The sequence below is a fragment of the Stegostoma tigrinum genome, chromosome 24, assembly GCF_030684315.1.
Source record: "Stegostoma tigrinum isolate sSteTig4 chromosome 24, sSteTig4.hap1, whole genome shotgun sequence".
NCBI lineage: Eukaryota > Metazoa > Chordata > Chondrichthyes > Orectolobiformes > Stegostomatidae > Stegostoma > Stegostoma tigrinum.
This window is the reverse complement of record NC_081377.1, coordinates 6,005,572-6,024,913: the sequence shown is the minus strand read 5'-3', so window position 1 is coordinate 6,024,913 and position 19,342 is coordinate 6,005,572. Positions and strand designations below refer to the sequence as shown.

Here is a 19,342-nt window from a genome sequence, read left to right as displayed (position 1 = left end):
GGCGTGGTGAATTTCTGATTAAAACATGTGAAACCCAGAAGCTGGCTGCATCTGGGGCAGCTGCATGGAGACTTGTTATCGGCTAACACCAAACAGACCATCCCTTTCACCCACCCCTTTAACGGCACACCCCAATCGGGGGTGTGTTGATTGGTGCCGGCGCGATTGCGTCACCGCCCTGACAACCGGAGCGTCAAGGCAACGGGAAACCCCGCCCCCAGCCAGGACCCGGATTCAGAGAAAGCGATTCCCCCACCCTCGGGACAGAGACCGTTCCCCCCCCAGCCCCAACCACTTCCGGGCAGGGAAAGATCCCCCTCCCGACAGAGACAGACAGACGTGCATAGATCCCCACCCCCGGGACAGAGAGGTAGAGAGAGAGACACACACACAGACCCCAACACCCACACCTGTGAGACAGAGACAGAGACAGAGACAGAGACAGACAGGGACCCCCTCACCCCTGGTGAAGATGTCACTGAGGACACTGCCACTGCTCTTCATTAACCTGGGCGGTGAGATGCTGTACATCCTGGACCAACGGCTCCGAGCCCAGAGCATTCCGAGTGACAAGGCCAAAAAAGGTACCTCACCCCGGTGGGCGGGCAGAAGGGAGGGCATGCACCCTCTGTACACTGCTCTTAGGGGCTTCACACTGACACCTCCTGCCTCCGTATACTCCTGCCCATCCTCCATCTCTTCACCCCCGACACTCTCTCACCGCCCCCACTCTCTCACCCCCCCCACTCTTTCACCGCCCCCACTCTCTCACCCCCCACTGTCTCACCTCCCCACTCACCTCCCCACTCTCTCGCCCCCCCCACTCTCTCGCCCCCCCCACTCTCTCGCCCCCCCACTCTCTCGCCCCCCCCACTCTCTCGCCCCCCCCACTCTCTCGCCCCCCCACTCTCTAACCCCCCACTCTCTAAGCCCCCCAACTCTCTCAACCCTGCCACACTCTCAACCCCCCCCACACTCTCACCTCCTCCACTCTCTCACTCCACCACCCCACCTATCTCCTCTCTCCATCTCCCCCTCCCTCCCATCCATCTGTCCTCCCCAGTCCACCTTTGCCCCTTCTTCCTGGCATCCATCCTAGCTCCCTCTTGCCCCCTCCACTTGTTTCTTCCCTCCCTACCTGTCTTGTTCCTTTCCCTCATGATCCCCACTCTCTTCATCTATAATGTTGGTTGGGTTAAAGTGTTATTAATAATTAAATTTGCTTGGACATGTTTGGACACATTTCTGGGACTTGGAGCAAGACCTTGTGGTCCAGAGATAGGGTACACTCTCAGTGAAGCTGGAACTTGGTGTACAGGAAGGGGTTTAAATCTTGCTGCGCCAAGAGATCCAAGATAACAACATTTGGAGCTGGATGAACACAGCAGGCCAAGCAGCATCTCAGGAGCACAAAAGCTGACGTTTCGGGTCTAAACCCTTCATCAGAGAGTCTCTGATGAAGGGTCTAGGCCCGAAACGTCAGCTCTTGTGCTCCTGAGATGCTGCTTGGCCTGCTGTGTTCATCCAGCTCCACACTTTGCTATCTTGGGTTCTCCCACATCTGCAGTTCCCGTTATCACTGATACAATTTTAACCTCAGCGCCAAGAGATCCCTTGTGTTTCACTTAAGTTATTGTATTCCAGATTTTCATTGTTATTTGCTTTGGATAGAAAGTTTGCAACGTTTTTTGCGGCTTTATCTATAGGCTACTGATTTAGCCAACATAGTGTGATTGAGAGATAGTGGGAACTGCAGATGCTGGAGAATCCAAGATAATAAAATGTGAGGCTGGATGAACACAGCAGGCCAAGCAGCATCTCAGGAGCACAAAAGCTGACGTTTCGGGCCTAGACCCTTCATCAGAGAGGGGGATGAGGTGAGGGTTCTGGAATAAATAAGGAGAGAGGGGGAGGCGGACCGAAGATCGAGAGAAAAGAAGATAGGTGGAGAGAGTATAGGTGGGGAGGTAGGGAGGGGATAGGTCAGTCCAGGGAAGACGGACAGGTCAAGGAGGTGGGATGAGGTTAGTAGGTAGATGGGGGTGCGGCTTGGGGTGGGAGGAAGGGATGGGTGAGAGGAAGAACAGGTTGTGGAGGCAGAGACAGGTTGGACTGGTTTTGGGATGCAGTGGGTGGAGGGGAAGAGCTGGGCTGGTTGTGTGGTGCAGTGGGGGGAGGGGACGAACTGGGCTGGTTTCGGGATGCGGTGGGGGAAGGGGAGATTTTGAAACTGGTGAAGTCCACATTGATACCATGAGGCTGCAGGGTTCCCAGGCGGAATATGAGTTGCTGTTCCTGCAACCTTCGGGTGGCATCATTGTGGCACTGCAGGAGGCCCATGATGGACATGTCATCTAAAGAATGGGAGGGGGAGTGGAAATGGTTTGTGACTGGGAGGTGCAGTTGTTTGTTGCGAACTGAGCGGAGGTGTTCTGCAAAGCGGTCCCCAAGCCTCCGCTTGGTTTCCCCAATGTAGAGGAAGCCATACCGGGTACAGTGGATGCAGTATACCACATTGGCAGATGTGCAGGTGAACCTCTGCTTAATGTGGAATGTCATCTTGGGGCCTGGGATAGGGGTGAGGGAGGAGGTGTGGGGGCAAGTGTAGCATTTCCTGCGGTTGCAGGGGAAGGTGCCGGGTGTGGTGGGGTTTGAGGGCAGTGTGGAGCGAACAAGGGAGTCACGGAGAGAGTGGTCTCTCCGGAAAGCAGACAGGGGTGAGGATGGAAAAATGTCTTGGGTGGTCGGGTCGGATTGTAAATGGCGGAAGTGTCGGAGGATGATGCGTTGTATCCGGAGGTTGGTGGGGTGGTGTGTGAGAACGAGGGGGATCCTCTTTGGGCAGTTGTGGCGGGAGCGGGGTGTGAGGGATGTGTTGCGGGAAATGCGGGAGACGCGGTCAAGGGCGTTCTCGATCACTGTGGGGGGTTGGTTGCGGTCCTTGAAGAACTTGGACATCTGGGATGTGCGGGAGTGGAATGTCTTATCGTGCGAGCAGATGCGGTGGAGGCGGAGGGATTGGGAATAGGGGACGGAATTTTTGCAGGAGGGTGGGTGGGAGGAGGTGTATTCTAGGTAGCTGTGGGAGTTGGTGGGCTTGAAATGGACATCAGTTACAAGCTGGTTGCCTGAGATGGAGACTGAGAGGTCCAGGAAGGTGAGGGATGTGCTGGAGATGGTGTGATTGAGAATTGATTTGCATGCCTCTGCTGTTACTTCATTTATTAAAGTTGGTGTGTTGATCTTCTGACTATGTTTAGAATAGTTGTTAGTCGATAGGCCTGCACCAGTTGCCTTTGGTGTTCATGACCTCCAGAGTCAATATTATCCAGGGCTTTTGCATTCGATGGCTATCCTGTAACTTCTGGTGAAGATTGCATCTTGGTGGGCATTTGATCAGGGGAAGGCTGACTTCATAAAAATTGCTGCCATTGTCTGTTTCGATTTCTGGCATTCGCAGTTTGCAGTCTTGGCACTGCTACCTCTGAGAGTGGAAATAGGATGAAAGATGCTTTTAAATAGTCACACAAGCACTGAACAGTGACTAAAGCAGCAAAAACATCAGTGCTGAGGGTGAGAGGGGAGACACCTTCATGACAGCAGTGCCTGCAACCTGGGGGCTTGCCCTGTCCCCGCCCCTCTTGGCTGCACTTCTCAACCTAACCTTATGAAACCCATGACTATTTTGTAACTGCACCTTCTCCTTGGAGAGTGCCATTCCAAGGAGTGAAGGATTTGTGGACTGAGTTTGACAGAATGCAACATGATCATTGCTTTCTTCTTGAAATCCCGTGAGAGGAGAGTTTAATTGAATTCCACAATGAGGATTAGAAGGGGTTGGGAATGGGATAGGGAATAGGAGTGTGGAACTATGTAGCATTTCTGATTGTCACACCTGGACTATCTGGAATTCTCCAGCATCTGCAGTTCCCATCATCTCCATCTCTATCTGGAACATGGTTCATATTGTGCCTTTGAATGCAAAGGAGGGAGTATCATCATGAAGCCACAGACTCGCTCCACCCCATTTAAAGTTTATTTTTGTTGGAAGAAAGCTACTGTTGAGTATTAAGCAGGTGGTGCAGTTTTGCAATATGTTCATTCACATCTGGTGTCCACCCCCAACAAATTTCATGCAACTGAGAGTCATTCTGTTAATGGAAAGAACTTCCATTTACACACCTTGTCTGGTGTAATTTGTATGGTAGCATTTTAATTCATATTTCTGTTCATAGTGGCTGTGCACCATAAAAATGTAAGGAATTGGTCATTTAATTCCGAGCTTACTCTGCCATTCAGTAGAATAATGAAACATCATTTACTTGATTACATGTTCCCAGGTTACACTTTGCTTTCCTTAGAATCTGTCAATCTCCATCCTAAATATTATCAATTGATGAGTATCCACAGCTTTCTGTGGTAGAGAATTCCAAAGCTCCTTTGAGTGAGAAAAGTCTCACCTGAGATTTAAACTGATTCACTATTCCCATGCACTGACGTTTTGGTAAGATCCTCGAAGCATTTATTCTGTCAAGCCCCTTAAGAATTTGACATAAGTTATCTCATTATTCTTGAACCCAGGAATGTAGGCACGACCCACTCAGTGTCTTCTACTGGACAGTTCCCACATCTTGACTATCACTCAAAGTGACCTTTTGTTGTATTTCATCTAAAGTAATATAATCCTTCCTTAGGTAAGGAGAGCAAAATATGTTGCAATATTCGATGTGATTTTCACCAAAGCCCTATATATTTTTAAGAAGATTTCGATCCTCATATACTGCACTCCTCTGTACAGGGCCAATGAGATATCTCTGAAAGCCAATATTATCCAGTCTGTTCCTGTTTATCCCACTGAATTGATTGACATTACGCTTCTCCACATTACATTGTGCCTGCCAAGTTTTGTCCATACACTTAACTGTCTATGACAGTGACATCAAGTTAGTTCAATGTGGTAAAGTTGTGAAATGAACCACCTGGTTTCTTGTCTAAATTAAGTCTGCATTATTTAAAATAAAATCAGAAGTGCCACAGAAATTCAAGTCTGGCAGCATCTGTGAATAGAAACAGTTAAAGTTTCAAGACCAATATGACTCCTCTTTGCTTTTCTTTCCTGATGTATTTACTGAGTTGGATTATTCCTTGTTGGATTTTTCCCCTCTTGCCGTTCTTCTAAGTTTTTGACTCCTGTGGAAATAACTGCTCTGGTCATCAAATATGGTTTATGGGGGCAACTCAGTTCTGTGCACTCCCTGCCTCAGATCAACACATAATAGGAGAAGACTACAGAAATGAAATAAATGATAGCTTGATACAATCCTGTAAACCTCCGCATCTATCTCTACCCATTTAAAATGTTCACTAAAGTTTACCACTTTGACCAGCACTGTATCTCCTGTGGTTTAGAGTCATTTTGTTTTTTGATAATACTTCTATGTAGCACCTTGGAATGTTCTACTATTTCAAAGATTCTTTATAAATACAAGTTGTTATTCTTTACAGAGGATTTCATTGAATGAATAGTGCAGGAATATGCCATTTGGCCCAACTTGCTTGCGCTGCTTGACGTAAGTCTCCTCTCATTCTGCCTTCCTGCTCTGCATATATTCCTTCTGTTCCCCATCGAAAGCATCTATGCCATTTGATTCAATCATTTCCATCAAAATGGAAAAATGTTCCTTGTTTCCCTATGGGATGTATTGATAACTATCTATTGTCCCTAGTCTTGGATTTTGCTCCAAGTGGAAACATTCTCTATATGTCTTTCTTATCTAATCTATTCCTAATCGGAAATTTAAAAAAAAAAGTTTTTGAGATTATTATATTGTCTCAGTTTTGGTACCTTCCTTTGAATAAAGATTGCACTTTCTTCAGTGTTCCTGAGTCTGTTTAAGGAAACAAGAGTAGTGCCCCATACACTAGATGCAGCCTGACCAGCGTCTGAAACAATAAGCATAAAGACTTCACTAACTTTGTTCTTTATATCCTGAGTTGTTTCATGCCACCTCTGAACAGATTGATTAGAAAATATTTACCCTGAGAAACAAATCCCGATGCTTTGTTGCCATTTTTATTGTTTTGCTGACCTGTGATGGTCCATTTAATGTTTTGTTCTTCATTTGGTTCTTAATCTCTTGTTTTTTTACCATTTAATTTCTTCCTTTCTAAGATGTGAGGTGATTTTTCTTTTTGTCCTACCACAGTGTATCACTTTATGTTTATCTATTATTTTTGGTATCACTTTGGATAGTTCAATCTAACATCAGTTTTTTGGCTCCTTTTAATCCTTAAAACACATTTTCTGGACTTTGGTGCACTTTGTATATTGATTATCCAGAAATTACAATTTTTCTTTTTTTTTAAGTAATGCTGCCACTATGTGTAATTCTACCAATATCTACTGAGCAAGAGCTCGTTCAGTGCATTTTAATCTTTAAACCCCTTCCCATTTGTTCCCTGTATTGCACCAAAATTGAAGTATTTCTAACCAGCGCCATCAAAAACTTGCATTTATATAACAGCTTTAAAAAAACAAACACTCCCAAGATTTTTACACGAAGACATGCAGACTATTTAGAAAAGGAGTTGGTAGCACAATTGAAGAGAAGCCTTTATGGAAGCTTTTCAAAGTGGTAACTGACACGATGGGGATTTAAGGTCAAAATAGCAAATTGTAGGCTCAACTAATGATGGTGGAATTGTGCAGGGAGGGTCAGAATTGGGAGATAAGCTACAAATTTGGCCATGTGGATGGAGAAAGCATTGGAGATTATGTGGGTGAAGATGACGAAGGATTTGGAAACCAGAGTGAGTTCAATGCAGTGAAGTTGAGGTTTGCTTGTGCAGGATGGGTGAAGATTGGAGGATTGGAGTATTGGATGATTGGGATGGAATGTGAAATAGGAATTAAACACCAGTGCAAAAGCAGTGTATTACATACACAGCTGCAGTGGTCCGTTCAAATTCCCTCAGTTTGGAAGGCCAATGTATAGTTGGACTGCTGGGGTTTTTCACAGTTCAAGTTCACTTAACACTGAAATCCCAGGGTCCTGCATTGCTTACTTTGTCCCAGTTTTCTTACCCATGTCCCAGAAGGGTGTTGTTCTTGTGAATACTGTGTGGGCTCAGTAGGATCAATAGAAAGAAGATGACTTTTTTTCCTCAAAGGATGGGTTGGGTGAAAGAGAAAAACAAGTACCATTCTGAGTTGCAAAAATACCTTATTGTACATTTCTTTCTTCATTAGTAGTCTATGAAATTATTGCCACCAAGCTACAGTTGCTTGTAAATAACATAATTATCTTTTTAAAAAGTCATTCACTTTTTTCTTGTGCATCTTGTAGATGAGTGGCCAGAGGCAGACTGACAAGGTATTGTACTTTGTTTTGTTTAGCTGCATAGTTGCCTCCTGTGCTGCTCCCCTAAGCTCTCCTTCTAAATAGGTACATAACATTGCAGAGATAGTATCATGCCTTCAGCCCTGGACCTTATTCTTCCTCTTGGAAGAGGTCAGGGCTGATGGTCAAGGAAAATCAAATCTTATTCCCTGTTTAGCTTGAAAGTAGAACAGAACTAATGCATTATTCAAGCCAGCAAGCTAGTACACGGGGAAGTCCATGGCTATTCTATCTGATCCTCGCCATCTGTGAGTTGGCTGCACTGGTGCTTTGGTGAGTTCTGACTTGTCCCGAAGAGACAATACTAGGACCCATGTTAATATCATGTTATATTACCAGTATCATCTAGAAATAGCCTTATGAAGCAAAACATCATGCCCATCCAGTTGAGAGATTTGTATCTTTAGAATCAATGCAGGCTTTCTGATACATGGTACACATTGAAAACCAATATGTTTTACATTAGCCCAATGTAAAATTTGTATTATCTTTGGTGTTCTTGATGGAGAATAAGGTCAACTATGCGTGCCTGTAAACTAAAAATACGAATTTTAAAAACAGAAGAAGTGGATTATAAAACAGTGGGATTTCTGATCAGGCTAGTCTCTCCTAAGAGTTGTACATATAAATTTCATTTTAAACCTTTCTAACCTCCTGTGTATTTCTGCAATGAAGCTTCAAACTGAATTGGTAAAGCTGGATGTTCTTTACACGCTTATTCACAAATCATTTTTTGAAAGCCTTGTGTAATTATGGTACTTTCAGATCATGTTCCTCTTTATTCCATTCCACTGTGATCCTGTTTCTCAGCAAGGTGGGAAACAGATTGTGGAATGGAAACTTTTCATGATGGTAATCCTTATTTGCAGGAGTGCAAAACAGAATCTTCCTTTCTTCTGCATTCTGGAAAATGTGTTGCCCTTCCCAGGGCAGAAATGGCTAGCACGAGGGGTCATAGTTTTAAGTTGGTTGGTGGAAAGTATAGAGGGGATGTCAGAGGCAGGTTCTTTACGCAGAGAGTTGTGAGAGCATGGAATGCGTTGCCAGCAGCAGTTGTGGAAGCAAGGTCATTGGGGTCATTTAAGAGACTGCTGGACATGTATATGGTCACAGAAATTTGAGGGTGCATACATGAGGATCAATGGTCGGCACAACATTGTGGGCTGAAGGGCCTGTTCTGTACTGTACTGTTCTATGTTCTATGTTCTATGTTCTAAATATTGAAAAAAAATGACATGGTCAGTTATTTATAGACAGACAATTCATTTTTCTGTTGTATACGTTGCAACCTTGTGAAAATGTTGATAGTGTGGTCTGCCAGTATGGCGCAGACTTCAGGCTGGGAATTAGAAATCTAATGAAAGACCCTGTCTTAATCTTGACTGAGTGTTATACTATGATGTGCAGAACTATTCAAATGTAATGAGACCAGGTCAAGATGATTTAATATTTGGGTATTTGTTATCATGTTTGCTGGATCATACTCCACGTCTTCACAAGATTCTGTAGGCTGGCCAAAAATGGTGATTCTCTGCCCGGGGTCACTGTCTAATATAAATATTACCAAATTGGAAATTGTTGTCCCACTAACTCAGCTCATACAAGCAGCAGGAGTAGGCCATACTCAAACCTGTTCTGCCATTCAGTAAGATAATTATTGATTCTCATCTCCATTTTCCTGTCTGATCCCCAAGTTCTATGGTCAATTTAGAATCCAAAAATATCTCAATCTTGAATACATTCAAGGCAAGAGCATCCAGCGATAGAGAATTCCAAAGGTTCAAATTCAATAAATAGAAAAAATTCCCAAATTGATCCAAAATGGCAACCCTTTGTACTGAGACTGTGATTCCTGCTTCTCAAGTCGGTAGCCAGGGGAAAGGTCCCTGCGGTATTAACCAGTTAAACAACTCCCCTTGGAATCTAGTGTGTTTCAATCAATTATACATCTAAACTGAAGGGATTGTCTATCCCTTCCATGAATATAAAGTAAACAGCACGCATTAATTAACTACAAATTTATTTTGCAGTGTCTCTGTGTTAGAAGAACAGCTAGTACAGCTTTCACTGTCAGCTGTGGCTCAGCTGTTGCTGCACTCATCTCTGAGCCAGAATGGAACGGGTTCAATTCTGTATGGGACTTGCACACAACAAAGCTGATACTCAGAGCAGTACTGAAGGAGTGCTGTACTTTCAGAAGTGCATTTTCAGGTTTAGATATTAAACCAAGCCTGTGTCTGCTCTTCGGTCAATATTTTAAAAAAAATCATGGCAGCAGTACAAGGCATATATCCCCACTGTCCTGACTGATATTTATCCCTCAAACAACATTACTTAAAAAAAAAGCCTGTGTTGGCATTGCAATTTGTGGGACCTTACTATGTGAAAACTGGTAGCTGTGCTTCCTTCATTGTCGTTGGCTGTAAACCACTTTGAGATGTTCAGTGCTTGTGAAAGAATGTAGAACATAGAACATGGAAAGGTCATGAAACAGATGTCTTTCTTTCTTGAGAAAACTCGTGGAATCATGCCATCCGCGGTATCAGCCTGGTGAAACTCCTTTGCATTCCCTCATGGCAAGTAAATCCTTTTTAGGGTAGGGAGATTAAAACTGTACATAATACTGCAAGTGTGGTCTCACCAAGGCCTTAGATAACTGCAGTAAAACATTTTGACTTCTAAACTCAAATCATCTTGCAATGAAAGGCAATTTACTGTTTGCCTTCCCAATTGCTTACTGCATCTACTTTAATTAACAGAAAACAAAAAAATGCTGGAAATCACAGGGTGTCAGGCAGCATCCGTGGAGGGAGAGCAAGCTAAGGTTTCAAGTCCAGATGCTGACTGATCTGCTGTGATTACCAGCAATTTTTGTTTTCAATATAATTTCCACCATCTGCAGTAATTTGCTCGTACTTTAACTGACTGATCTACTAGGACACCCTTTGATTATCCATGCTTCCCAATATATCACCTTTAAATAATACTGTGCTTTTCTGTTTCTCATATGGGTATATAACTTCACATTTAGCAATGTTGCATTGCATATGTCACGTATTTGCCCATTCACTCAAAAAAAGTCCAATCACTTTGAAGCCTCCTTGCAACTCTCAGTCCCATCCAGTTTGAAAGAAAATTACAGCACAGGAACAGGCCCTTCGGCCCTCCAAGCCTGCAACAACATGCTGCCTGTCATAATTAAAATCCCCTACACTTCTGTGGACCGTATCCCTCTATTCCTACCTTATTCATGTATTTGTCAAGATGCCCTTTAAAAGTCACTATAGTATCTGCTTCCACTACCTGCCCTGGCTGTGAGTTCCAGGCACCCAACACGCTCTGTGTTTAAAAAAAAACTTGCTTCGTACATCACCTTTAAACCTTGCCCCTTGCACCTTAAACCCATGGCCCCTGGTAACGGACTCTTCCACCCTGGGGGAAAAAGCTTCTGACTGTTCAGCCCGTCCATGCCCTTCATAACCTTGTAGACCTCTATCAGGTCACCCCTCAACCTCTGTTGTTCCAGTGAGAACAACCCAAGTTTCTCCAACCTCTCCTCATAGCTAATGCCCTCCATACCAGGCAACATCCTGGTAAATCCTTTCTGTACCCACTCCAAAGCCATCACATCCTTCTGAAAGTATGGCAACCTGAATTGAACGCAATATTCTAAATGTGGCCTAACTAAGGTTCTATAAAGCTGCAACATTACCAGCCAATTTTTAAACTCAGTGCCCTGGCTGATGAAGGCAAGCATGTTGTATGCCTTGTTGACAATCTTCTCCACATGTGTTGCCACTTTCAGTGACCTGTGCACCTATATACCCAGATCCCTCTGCCTATCAGTGCTGTTAAGGGTTCTGCCATTTACAGTACATTTTTCATCTGGATTAGACCTTCCAAAATGCATTAGCTCACATTTTTCTGGATTAAACTCCATCTGCCATCTCTCTGCCCAAGACATCAACTGATCTATATCCTTTGATGGTCTTCATCACAATCCACAATTCCACCAACCTTTGTGTCATCAGCAAACTTACTAATGAGACCAGTTACATTCTCTTCCAAATCATTTATATAAATTACAAACGGCAAAGGTCCCAACATTGATCCCTGAGGAACGCCACTAGTCACAGCCCTCTATTCAGAAATGCATCCTTCCACTGCTACCCTCTGTCTTCTAAGACTCAGCCAGTCTTTTATCCATCGTGCAAGCTTACCTCTGACCCCGTGCAACTTTACCTTCTGTATGAGCCTGCCATGAGGGACCTTGTCAAGGCATTATTGATATCCATGTAGACAACATCCACTGCCCTATCCTCATTGATCATTTTCATCACTTCCTCAATAAACTCAACCAAGTTAGTGAGGCATGACCTCCCCTTCACAGAACCATGTTGCCTCTCACTGATACGCCCATTGATTTCTAGGTTGGAGTAAATCCTGTCTTGAAGAATCCTTTCCAATAATTTCCCTACCACTGACATAAGGCTCACCAGTCTATAATTAGATGGATTATCCCCGCCACCCTTCTTAAACAGAGGAACAACATTGGCTATTTGCCAATCTTCTGGGACCTCTCCTATAGCCAATGACAATATAAAGATTTCACTCAAGATCCCAGCAATTTCCTCCCTTGTCCCTCTCAGCATTCTGAGGTATATCCCATCTGGCCCTGGGGACTTGTCTACGTTAATGTTGTTGAAGACCCCCAAAACCTCCCCCCTTTTGATCTCAACATGACTTGTGACTTCATCTAACTTGGAAAAGTACATTTAGTTCCCTCATTCAAGTCTTTTATCTATATCATGAACAGCTGAGACCCATGCACTATTGTGACATTCCACTCGTTATTGCCTGCTGTGCAGAGAAACACCCATTTATTCCAACTCTCCATTTGCTGTCTGTCAGATTCTTAATCCATGCTAATATATTACGTCAATCACATATACTTTAATTTTTGCCTATTAAGCTCTTATCAAGAGCTTTCTGAAAATCTAAATACACTGCCACCACAGGTCCTCTTTAATCTTTTCTACTAGTTACATATCCTCAAAAAAAAGCTCCAGAAGGTTTGTTCAGCATGATATGCCTTGCGTAAACTCATGCTGGCTTTGCCCAATCCCATTAATACATTCAAAATGTTCTGTTATCACATCTTTTGTAATAGCCTCCAGCATTTTCTCCCACTCTTAAACTTAGGCTATCTGCTTTGTAATTATGTTTTTCCCTCCTTCACAGTTTTAAATAGTGGGGTTACATTTGCCACCCTCCAATCTGTGAGAACTACTCCAGCCTCTGCAGATTTTTGGAAGACGATCCCCAATGCATCAAGTATTTCCAGATCCACTTCCTTGGTACTTTGGGATGTAGATTATTAGGCCATTAGGGAGCAGTCGCCTTTAGCCCCGTTCACTTCCTCAGCATCATTTTCTTACTAATACCGATATCCTTCAATTCTGCCCTTTCAGCTTATCCTTGGTTCCCTAACATTTCCAGGAGGTTATTTGTGGTCTTTTTTGTGAAGACAGAACCAACGTTTGTGTTCAGTTCTTTGGCCATTTGTTTTGTTCCCTACTATAAGTTCTGATTGTAAAGGATCTACATTGTCTTTACTAATTTATTTCTCTTAACATGTTTATAATCAGTTTCTATATTTCCAGCAATTTTACCCATAGAATCCCTAGTGTGGAAACAAGTGTGCCTATCAAGCCAACACTGACTGTCCAGACAGCAACACACCAAGACTCCCTCCACCCTATGTTTCCCATGGCTTACAACCCTAATCTACACATTCCTGGACACTATGTGCAATTTAGCTTTGCCAATCCACCTAACCTGCACATCTTTGGACCGTGGGAAGAAACCAGAGCACCCAAAAGAAACCCATTCAGATCCTGGGTGAATGCCCAAACTGTACACAGAAAATTGCCCAAGGCTGGAATTGAACCCAGGTCCCTGGTGCCATTGAGGCAGCAGTGTTAACCACTGCCCTATGCCTCTCGTACTTCTATTTCCTCTCTTGATCAATTTTTTTTCCTGCTTTTACTAAATTCCAAGATGCCCCAAACCTTCAGGTTTTTACTGCTTTTTCTGATAATTTTGTATGTTTCTTCTTTATATCTAATATTTTCCTTAATTTCTTTTGTAAGACGTACTTGAGCTACCTTTCCTCTTATTTTTGCATCAGACAGGAATGAATAGTTGTAATTCGTGCATACAAATTTTAAAATATGAACCACTGCTTATTGACTGTCAACGCATTTGGTAAGGTCCCCCAATCCATTCTTAACAATTAGAATTTCATACCCTCTCAGTTCTGTTTTGCGAGTTAAATTTAAACTGCATAATCCTATGCCGATTGATGCATGGCTGAGGTAAACATCCAAACATGATTACTTTGATGTTTTGTATTTTCATTTTCATTAAATTCTCTTAACAGAACATCATTCTTGCTGTAGCTAGCATGAGGGACATGGATGGGATGAATAGCCAAGTCTTTTCCTAGGGTGGAGGAGTCCAAAACTAGGGGACATAGGTGTAACATGAGATGAGAAAGATTTAGAAATGACCTGAGGGGTAACTTTTTCAAGTAGTTGGTGGTGTGTGTATGGAATGAGCTGCCAGAGGCGATGGTGGAGGCTGGACAATTATAGCATTTAAAAGGCATCTGGATAGTCATATGATTAGGAAGGGTTTAGAGGGATATGGGGAAAATGCTGGCAGAAGGGACTAGATTAATTTACGATATCTGGCCGGCATGAACTGGTTGGATTGAAGGGTCTGTTTCTGTGATACACAACTCTCTGACTCTCTAATTCTTACATGTATTTTAATAATTGAATCTTCAGCCTTCACTCTAATTTCCTCTACTTAATTTGTATAATCTCTGATCATAACTTAATCCCTGAAGCCTGGATATCATTCTTGTAAACCTGTCTTGTTCTCCCACCAAAGCCAATATGTCCTCCCTGAGCCATGTGAATACTGTGCTAAAAGAGCAGATCAGAGACTGCAAACTTCTTTGGCGAGTCAGTCACCTCCTGACTCCCCTAGTTCTGCCCACCATCTACAAGGCACAAGTCAGGAGTATATTGAAATGTCTATTTGCCTGGGCCATCAACACCCTATCTATACAGGCGTTCTGCTACGACGTGATTGTCGCTCTCCTGCGCAACATCGGGTTATAGAAAATGGCGCTATTGAAATCATGGGGCCTATGGGAAAAGTGGTACTAGGGGCAGACCACCAAAAACAGTCACTCAAAATCGCTCAAAAATCACTCAAAAGCTTAACACCAAGGTCAGGACAGTTTGAATAAATGTTTAGTTCATATCTAATAATGAAATAAAAGTAAATTTAACACATTAACTTTGAAAAAATGTCAAGATGACTTGATGGGGGAGGAGGCTTTGAGGTTGCTGTGTTGTTAATGCAGGGACTGAGGGTCATCATCATCACCACCTTCAGGTACGGTTGTGGTTACAGGGTTAGGGCAAAAAATATTTAGTCCAGAAGTGGATGGGTATGGTTCTTGTCTTCTGACTGTTTCTTGGGGATTGGTTCAAAAAAGACATCCAGTTTTTGCTGCTTTGCCGTTTTTCTTCTTTGATGATGAAGCTGTTCACAAAGTGCCAAATAAGATCTTATTCCACGAACTGCTACTCTGCTGCGTTCTGCATTGTATTTGGTGTTCTCTAAGAGCTGTAACTACTTCTCAATTTCCCCCAGAGAGAAAACAAACCAGAAGTGGAAAGTTTCCATGGTGCTGCATCCTGGATTTCTTCATCTTCATCTCCAGCATCCACTTACTCCTCAGCAACAAGTTGTTGTAGATCAGCTGCACAGAGGTCTTCACAGTGGGACACGAGTAGCTCCTCAGTATCCTTAGTCTCCATTTCTTCAAGTTCAACTTGCTTTGCCAGATTAACACAACGTTCTTTGATCCTTGGGAGCTCCTCTGATAGATCAAAGGTTTCAAAATCTTAAAAAAATTCAGGGAGCAGCTTCTGCCAAACTGTATGCAAGCAGTTTTACTGACATATCCAAAGCCTCCATGATAATGTCAACTGCATTCTTGATGTTAAAGCTCTTCCAGAATTGAAGAACACTGCCCTGCTCCCCCCGCAGAGGCTGCAATCAGCCTCTTAAATGTACACCTTAAATAATAAGCTTCAAAAGCTGCTATTGCACCCTGGTCCATGGATGGAAGGAGAGAGATTGTGTTTGGGGTAGAAATAGCACTTTTTGATGTTTTCAGAAAGCTCACCGATGGTGGGAGGATGACCTGGTACATTATCCAGAATGAGGAGAATCTTGAAATCCAAATTTTCTTTTCCCTACAATACTTTCTTAAAAACATCTTCCAAAGCATTAACAATAAAGTTTCCAGTGGAACTTCGTTATAGCCAACACAAGTTTGCATTTTAGAAACAGTGTTCCCCTGTTCATTACTTGCGTTAATAGCCAATTCGCGTTGCTAGAATATGCATTATAGCAGAACGTCCTGTAACCTTAAAACACTCCAACACCAGCGCACAATAGCAGTGATGTGTACCGTCAACTAAATCATGTAAAACTGTGACCTCTACTTGGAGATGGGTAATAAATGCTGGCTCAGCCAGTGAAAGCCCACATCCTTAAATTAATTGAAACAGAAACTTCGAAGAACAAAGCATAAGCAGATGGAAACATGACTACATATAAGTGTACCTCCAAGCTGTATCCCATTTTGATTTTGAAATACATCACTATTTTTTCATTCTTCCGGGGTCAAAAATCCTGGAAATATTCACCATAACTACAAAGTTATGACAATGATTCTGGAAGGCAGGTTATCTCCACCTGCTCAAGGGCAATTTGGGATGGGTTATTAATGTTAGTTTGTTAGGAGTGCTCCATGTTCTTTGGATAAAATGAAAGATCGACAAAGACTTCGTGACCATTCAGAGTGAAGAGATTGCACTAAGACTCTGTCTGAATCATGGAGTGTAAATTAGGCTTGTACGGAAAAATGCAATTGAGAGCAATTAAAAAAACAAAGAAAAATTGACAGAAGTTGTATTTTTGAAAAGATTCTCAATTAATTTAAAAGCGAATGAAATTTAGCACTGATAGAATTAATTATGCTTGGCAATATTTATCACATCACTGTTTAAAATTCCATTGTACCTGACTTTGCTAACATTTTGTTTTGTGAGTATCTATTTTAAATATTATAATTTTGGTTTGAAATATGGTGTTACTCAGTTCCACGGTGGCTAGCACTGCTGCCTCACAGCCTAGGGTGACTGTGTGGAGTTTGCACGTTCTCCCCATTTCTGCATGGGTTTCCCCACGTGCTACAGTTTCCTCCAGCAGTCCAAAAATGCAAATTAGCTGAATTGGCCATGGGAAATTTGGAGTTATCGGGGTAGAGTGGGGGTGAGATCAGGGGGCGGGTGAGGCGGCTGGGTGTGGTAAGGCTGGTTGGGATTGCTGGGTCTGGGTGTGATGCTGTTCAGAGGATCATTCCAGACTTGATGGAGCAAATCACCTCTTTCTGCACTTTAGAAATTATATGATACTGCATGGTGCCAATGACAAATTAGCATTAGTTTGTCGTTTCAGTATGAGAAGAGAATAGAATTCCTTTATATTATATAGATGTGTCAGTTAGGTTTGCCAGCAGTCTGGAAAAGTGAAGTGCTGTTGTCACACTCTGATTTAGTTGTTTTTTTTATTGAATTCATATTGATGCTTGTTGCTTCTTTAAGGGGCGTGGTATGGAGGAGAGAGATAGGAGCTTTGTACACATTTTCCAAAGTATGGCAGAATTGATGGCATTGAAAGAAAAATTATTCTCTGGATATGAACGTCAGTGGTGTTATATCATAAATTATATGCCAGGGATCCAGTCACTGGTAAATTGAAGTTTACTGACATGAATTTCAAAGAAAGATGCTGTAAGTATACAACAGATCAGACAGCATACAATAAAAAATGTTTCAGGTCAGTGGTGTTACATTTGAACTGAAACATGTTAGAGATGAAGAGTAAAGAAGTCTGGATGCATTGTTATTTTGATTCTATGCATAACTTTTTGCTTCCAAAAAGTGCCCCTGGCATGTTCAAGGTTCTGGTGCTGGCTATGCCACATACCACATTTGTCTCCGGGCGTTTCATCCATCTGAAAGGGGAATTCATTAAAATATTTAAAGTGGACTTTGTGACATCAGTCATCAGTGTTTGAGTCTCTGCTTCACGAGGGTAGTCCTCACTGAAATGTACCACCTGCACGCTAGTAGCATGGCATTGCTGGTAACTCTGAAGATGGCTCCTTTTCCAGGCCAATGGAAGTGGTATTTGCACCGTCTCCCAATTTGTTATCTATTGCACAATAGGGAGGTAACTAACTCGCCAAGGCAGAGTTTAATGCATTCAACTCCTTACGAGAGAGAAGTAGGGAGACTGGGCATATGGTTGTGAGAATTGCAGGGTGCCATTGACTGCATGTTGTCTGTGGGTACCACCATGTCAATTCTCACCTGTCCTGCAACCAGAAGGTTTGTTCAATTTGACAGTGATGCATGATGCCTTCATTTGACACTGCCTGTTGTATCATCTGATCGTAACCAGCAGCACAAAGTTAGGGGAGGTTATTGAGTTATTTCTCTGATATACAGATCACGCATGTGGGCAGTATGAGCATGATGAAAGTTATGGTACTATAATAAATGTCATAAAGCAAGTCACTGATATGCTGAAATAATGTATCGGTGACTGGCTGCTCAGGTAAGAGCCTTGCACTGTTCAGCAAGCATAGGTTAAAATTCTTTGGGATCCGTTGTGTACTGCAGAGCAGCAATATAATTACACGCATGCACGCACACACGAGAGCAGCTAAAACATTAACTCTAATTTTTCTTCATAGATGCTACCAGACCTGCTGAGCTTTTTCAGCAATTTCAGTTTTTGATCCTGATTTACAGCATCCACAGTTCTTTTGGTTTTTAAAATTGATGAGTGGCTGCACCACCAATCACTGGCTGATTCTTTTCCGTTTACTAGTGATAGGATCGTAATGAGCCTATATGAACAGCAAATACTGGAAAGAAACACCCTATGACTAGACAAATGGAAAATTATTGACAGCAGTGAGAGAGTTGCCAGTGAGTTCAGGTCTGTCTTTAGTCCACACTGGGAGGCTGCTGAGGGGGGGAACATCTTATCAAGGCTGTGACGGGGAGCCAGGAGCAGCCATTTGTCAGTGCAGCAGTCTGCCTTAGGGAGGGAGGATGCTTTTGCTGCAGTATCTTTGTCAAGGAGGGCAAATGGTAGTGGTAGAGAAGGCAACTGCACAAGGGTGGAGGGTAGAAGGAAGCTCCAAGGGATGGAGAATGGATTAGTTTGCAGGGCAGAGTTGGGGGCTTGGGATGGAGAGGAGAAGTGGGGCTCTGAGATGGGATTCTGCAAAGGACATGACATTTTAAAATAAATCAACAAAAGAATACTCAGCCAACAGGGATCAAGGAGTAGTTCAAATCATTGATACAATAAATTCCTTACAAATGAATTGCAAAAACTACACATTTTACTTGGAAATCTAAGTTGACATTTAGATTTAGTCTTTTTTTACAACTTGTAGAGAGACTGGCACTGCATGTTGTTCTTTTCCGGGCACTGGATTTTATGTTTCTGGGATTCGCACTGACACCAGGTTTGTTTGGGGGAAAAGAAAGTAACTGCCCAAAGCAGCTTATGTATTGGTTGTAAATGGCAGTTTGTCACCTAACTGAAGAGAAAGCTTTTAAGACTTGGACAAACCTGTCAGAAAATGAGCTGTCTCAGTTTAAATGACATAAGACTCAAATAATTTGCAAAAGATAATGCTAAGTCAAACTGAGACCCAAGTCCAATTGGCTGGTTAGCAAATGGAGATCGTCATGGTTAACAATAACCAA

At 42.8% G+C, this 19,342-nt stretch overlaps 1 protein-coding gene across 2 annotated transcripts in view; it reads left to right on the top strand.

The window, feature by feature from the left end:
- Positions 1-450: 450 nt before the first annotated feature.
- oscp1b (organic solute carrier partner 1b) overlaps positions 451-19,342 on the top strand; it is a 56,781-nt gene continuing 37,889 nt past the window's right edge. For both annotated transcript variants that reach the window (XM_059654253.1, XM_048557635.2), the window contains exon 1: positions 451-584. In XM_059654253.1, coding sequence (XP_059510236.1) covers positions 473-584 — 112 coding nt within the window. In that variant the 5' untranslated portion in view covers positions 451-472. The remainder of the gene's footprint in view (positions 585-19,342) is intronic.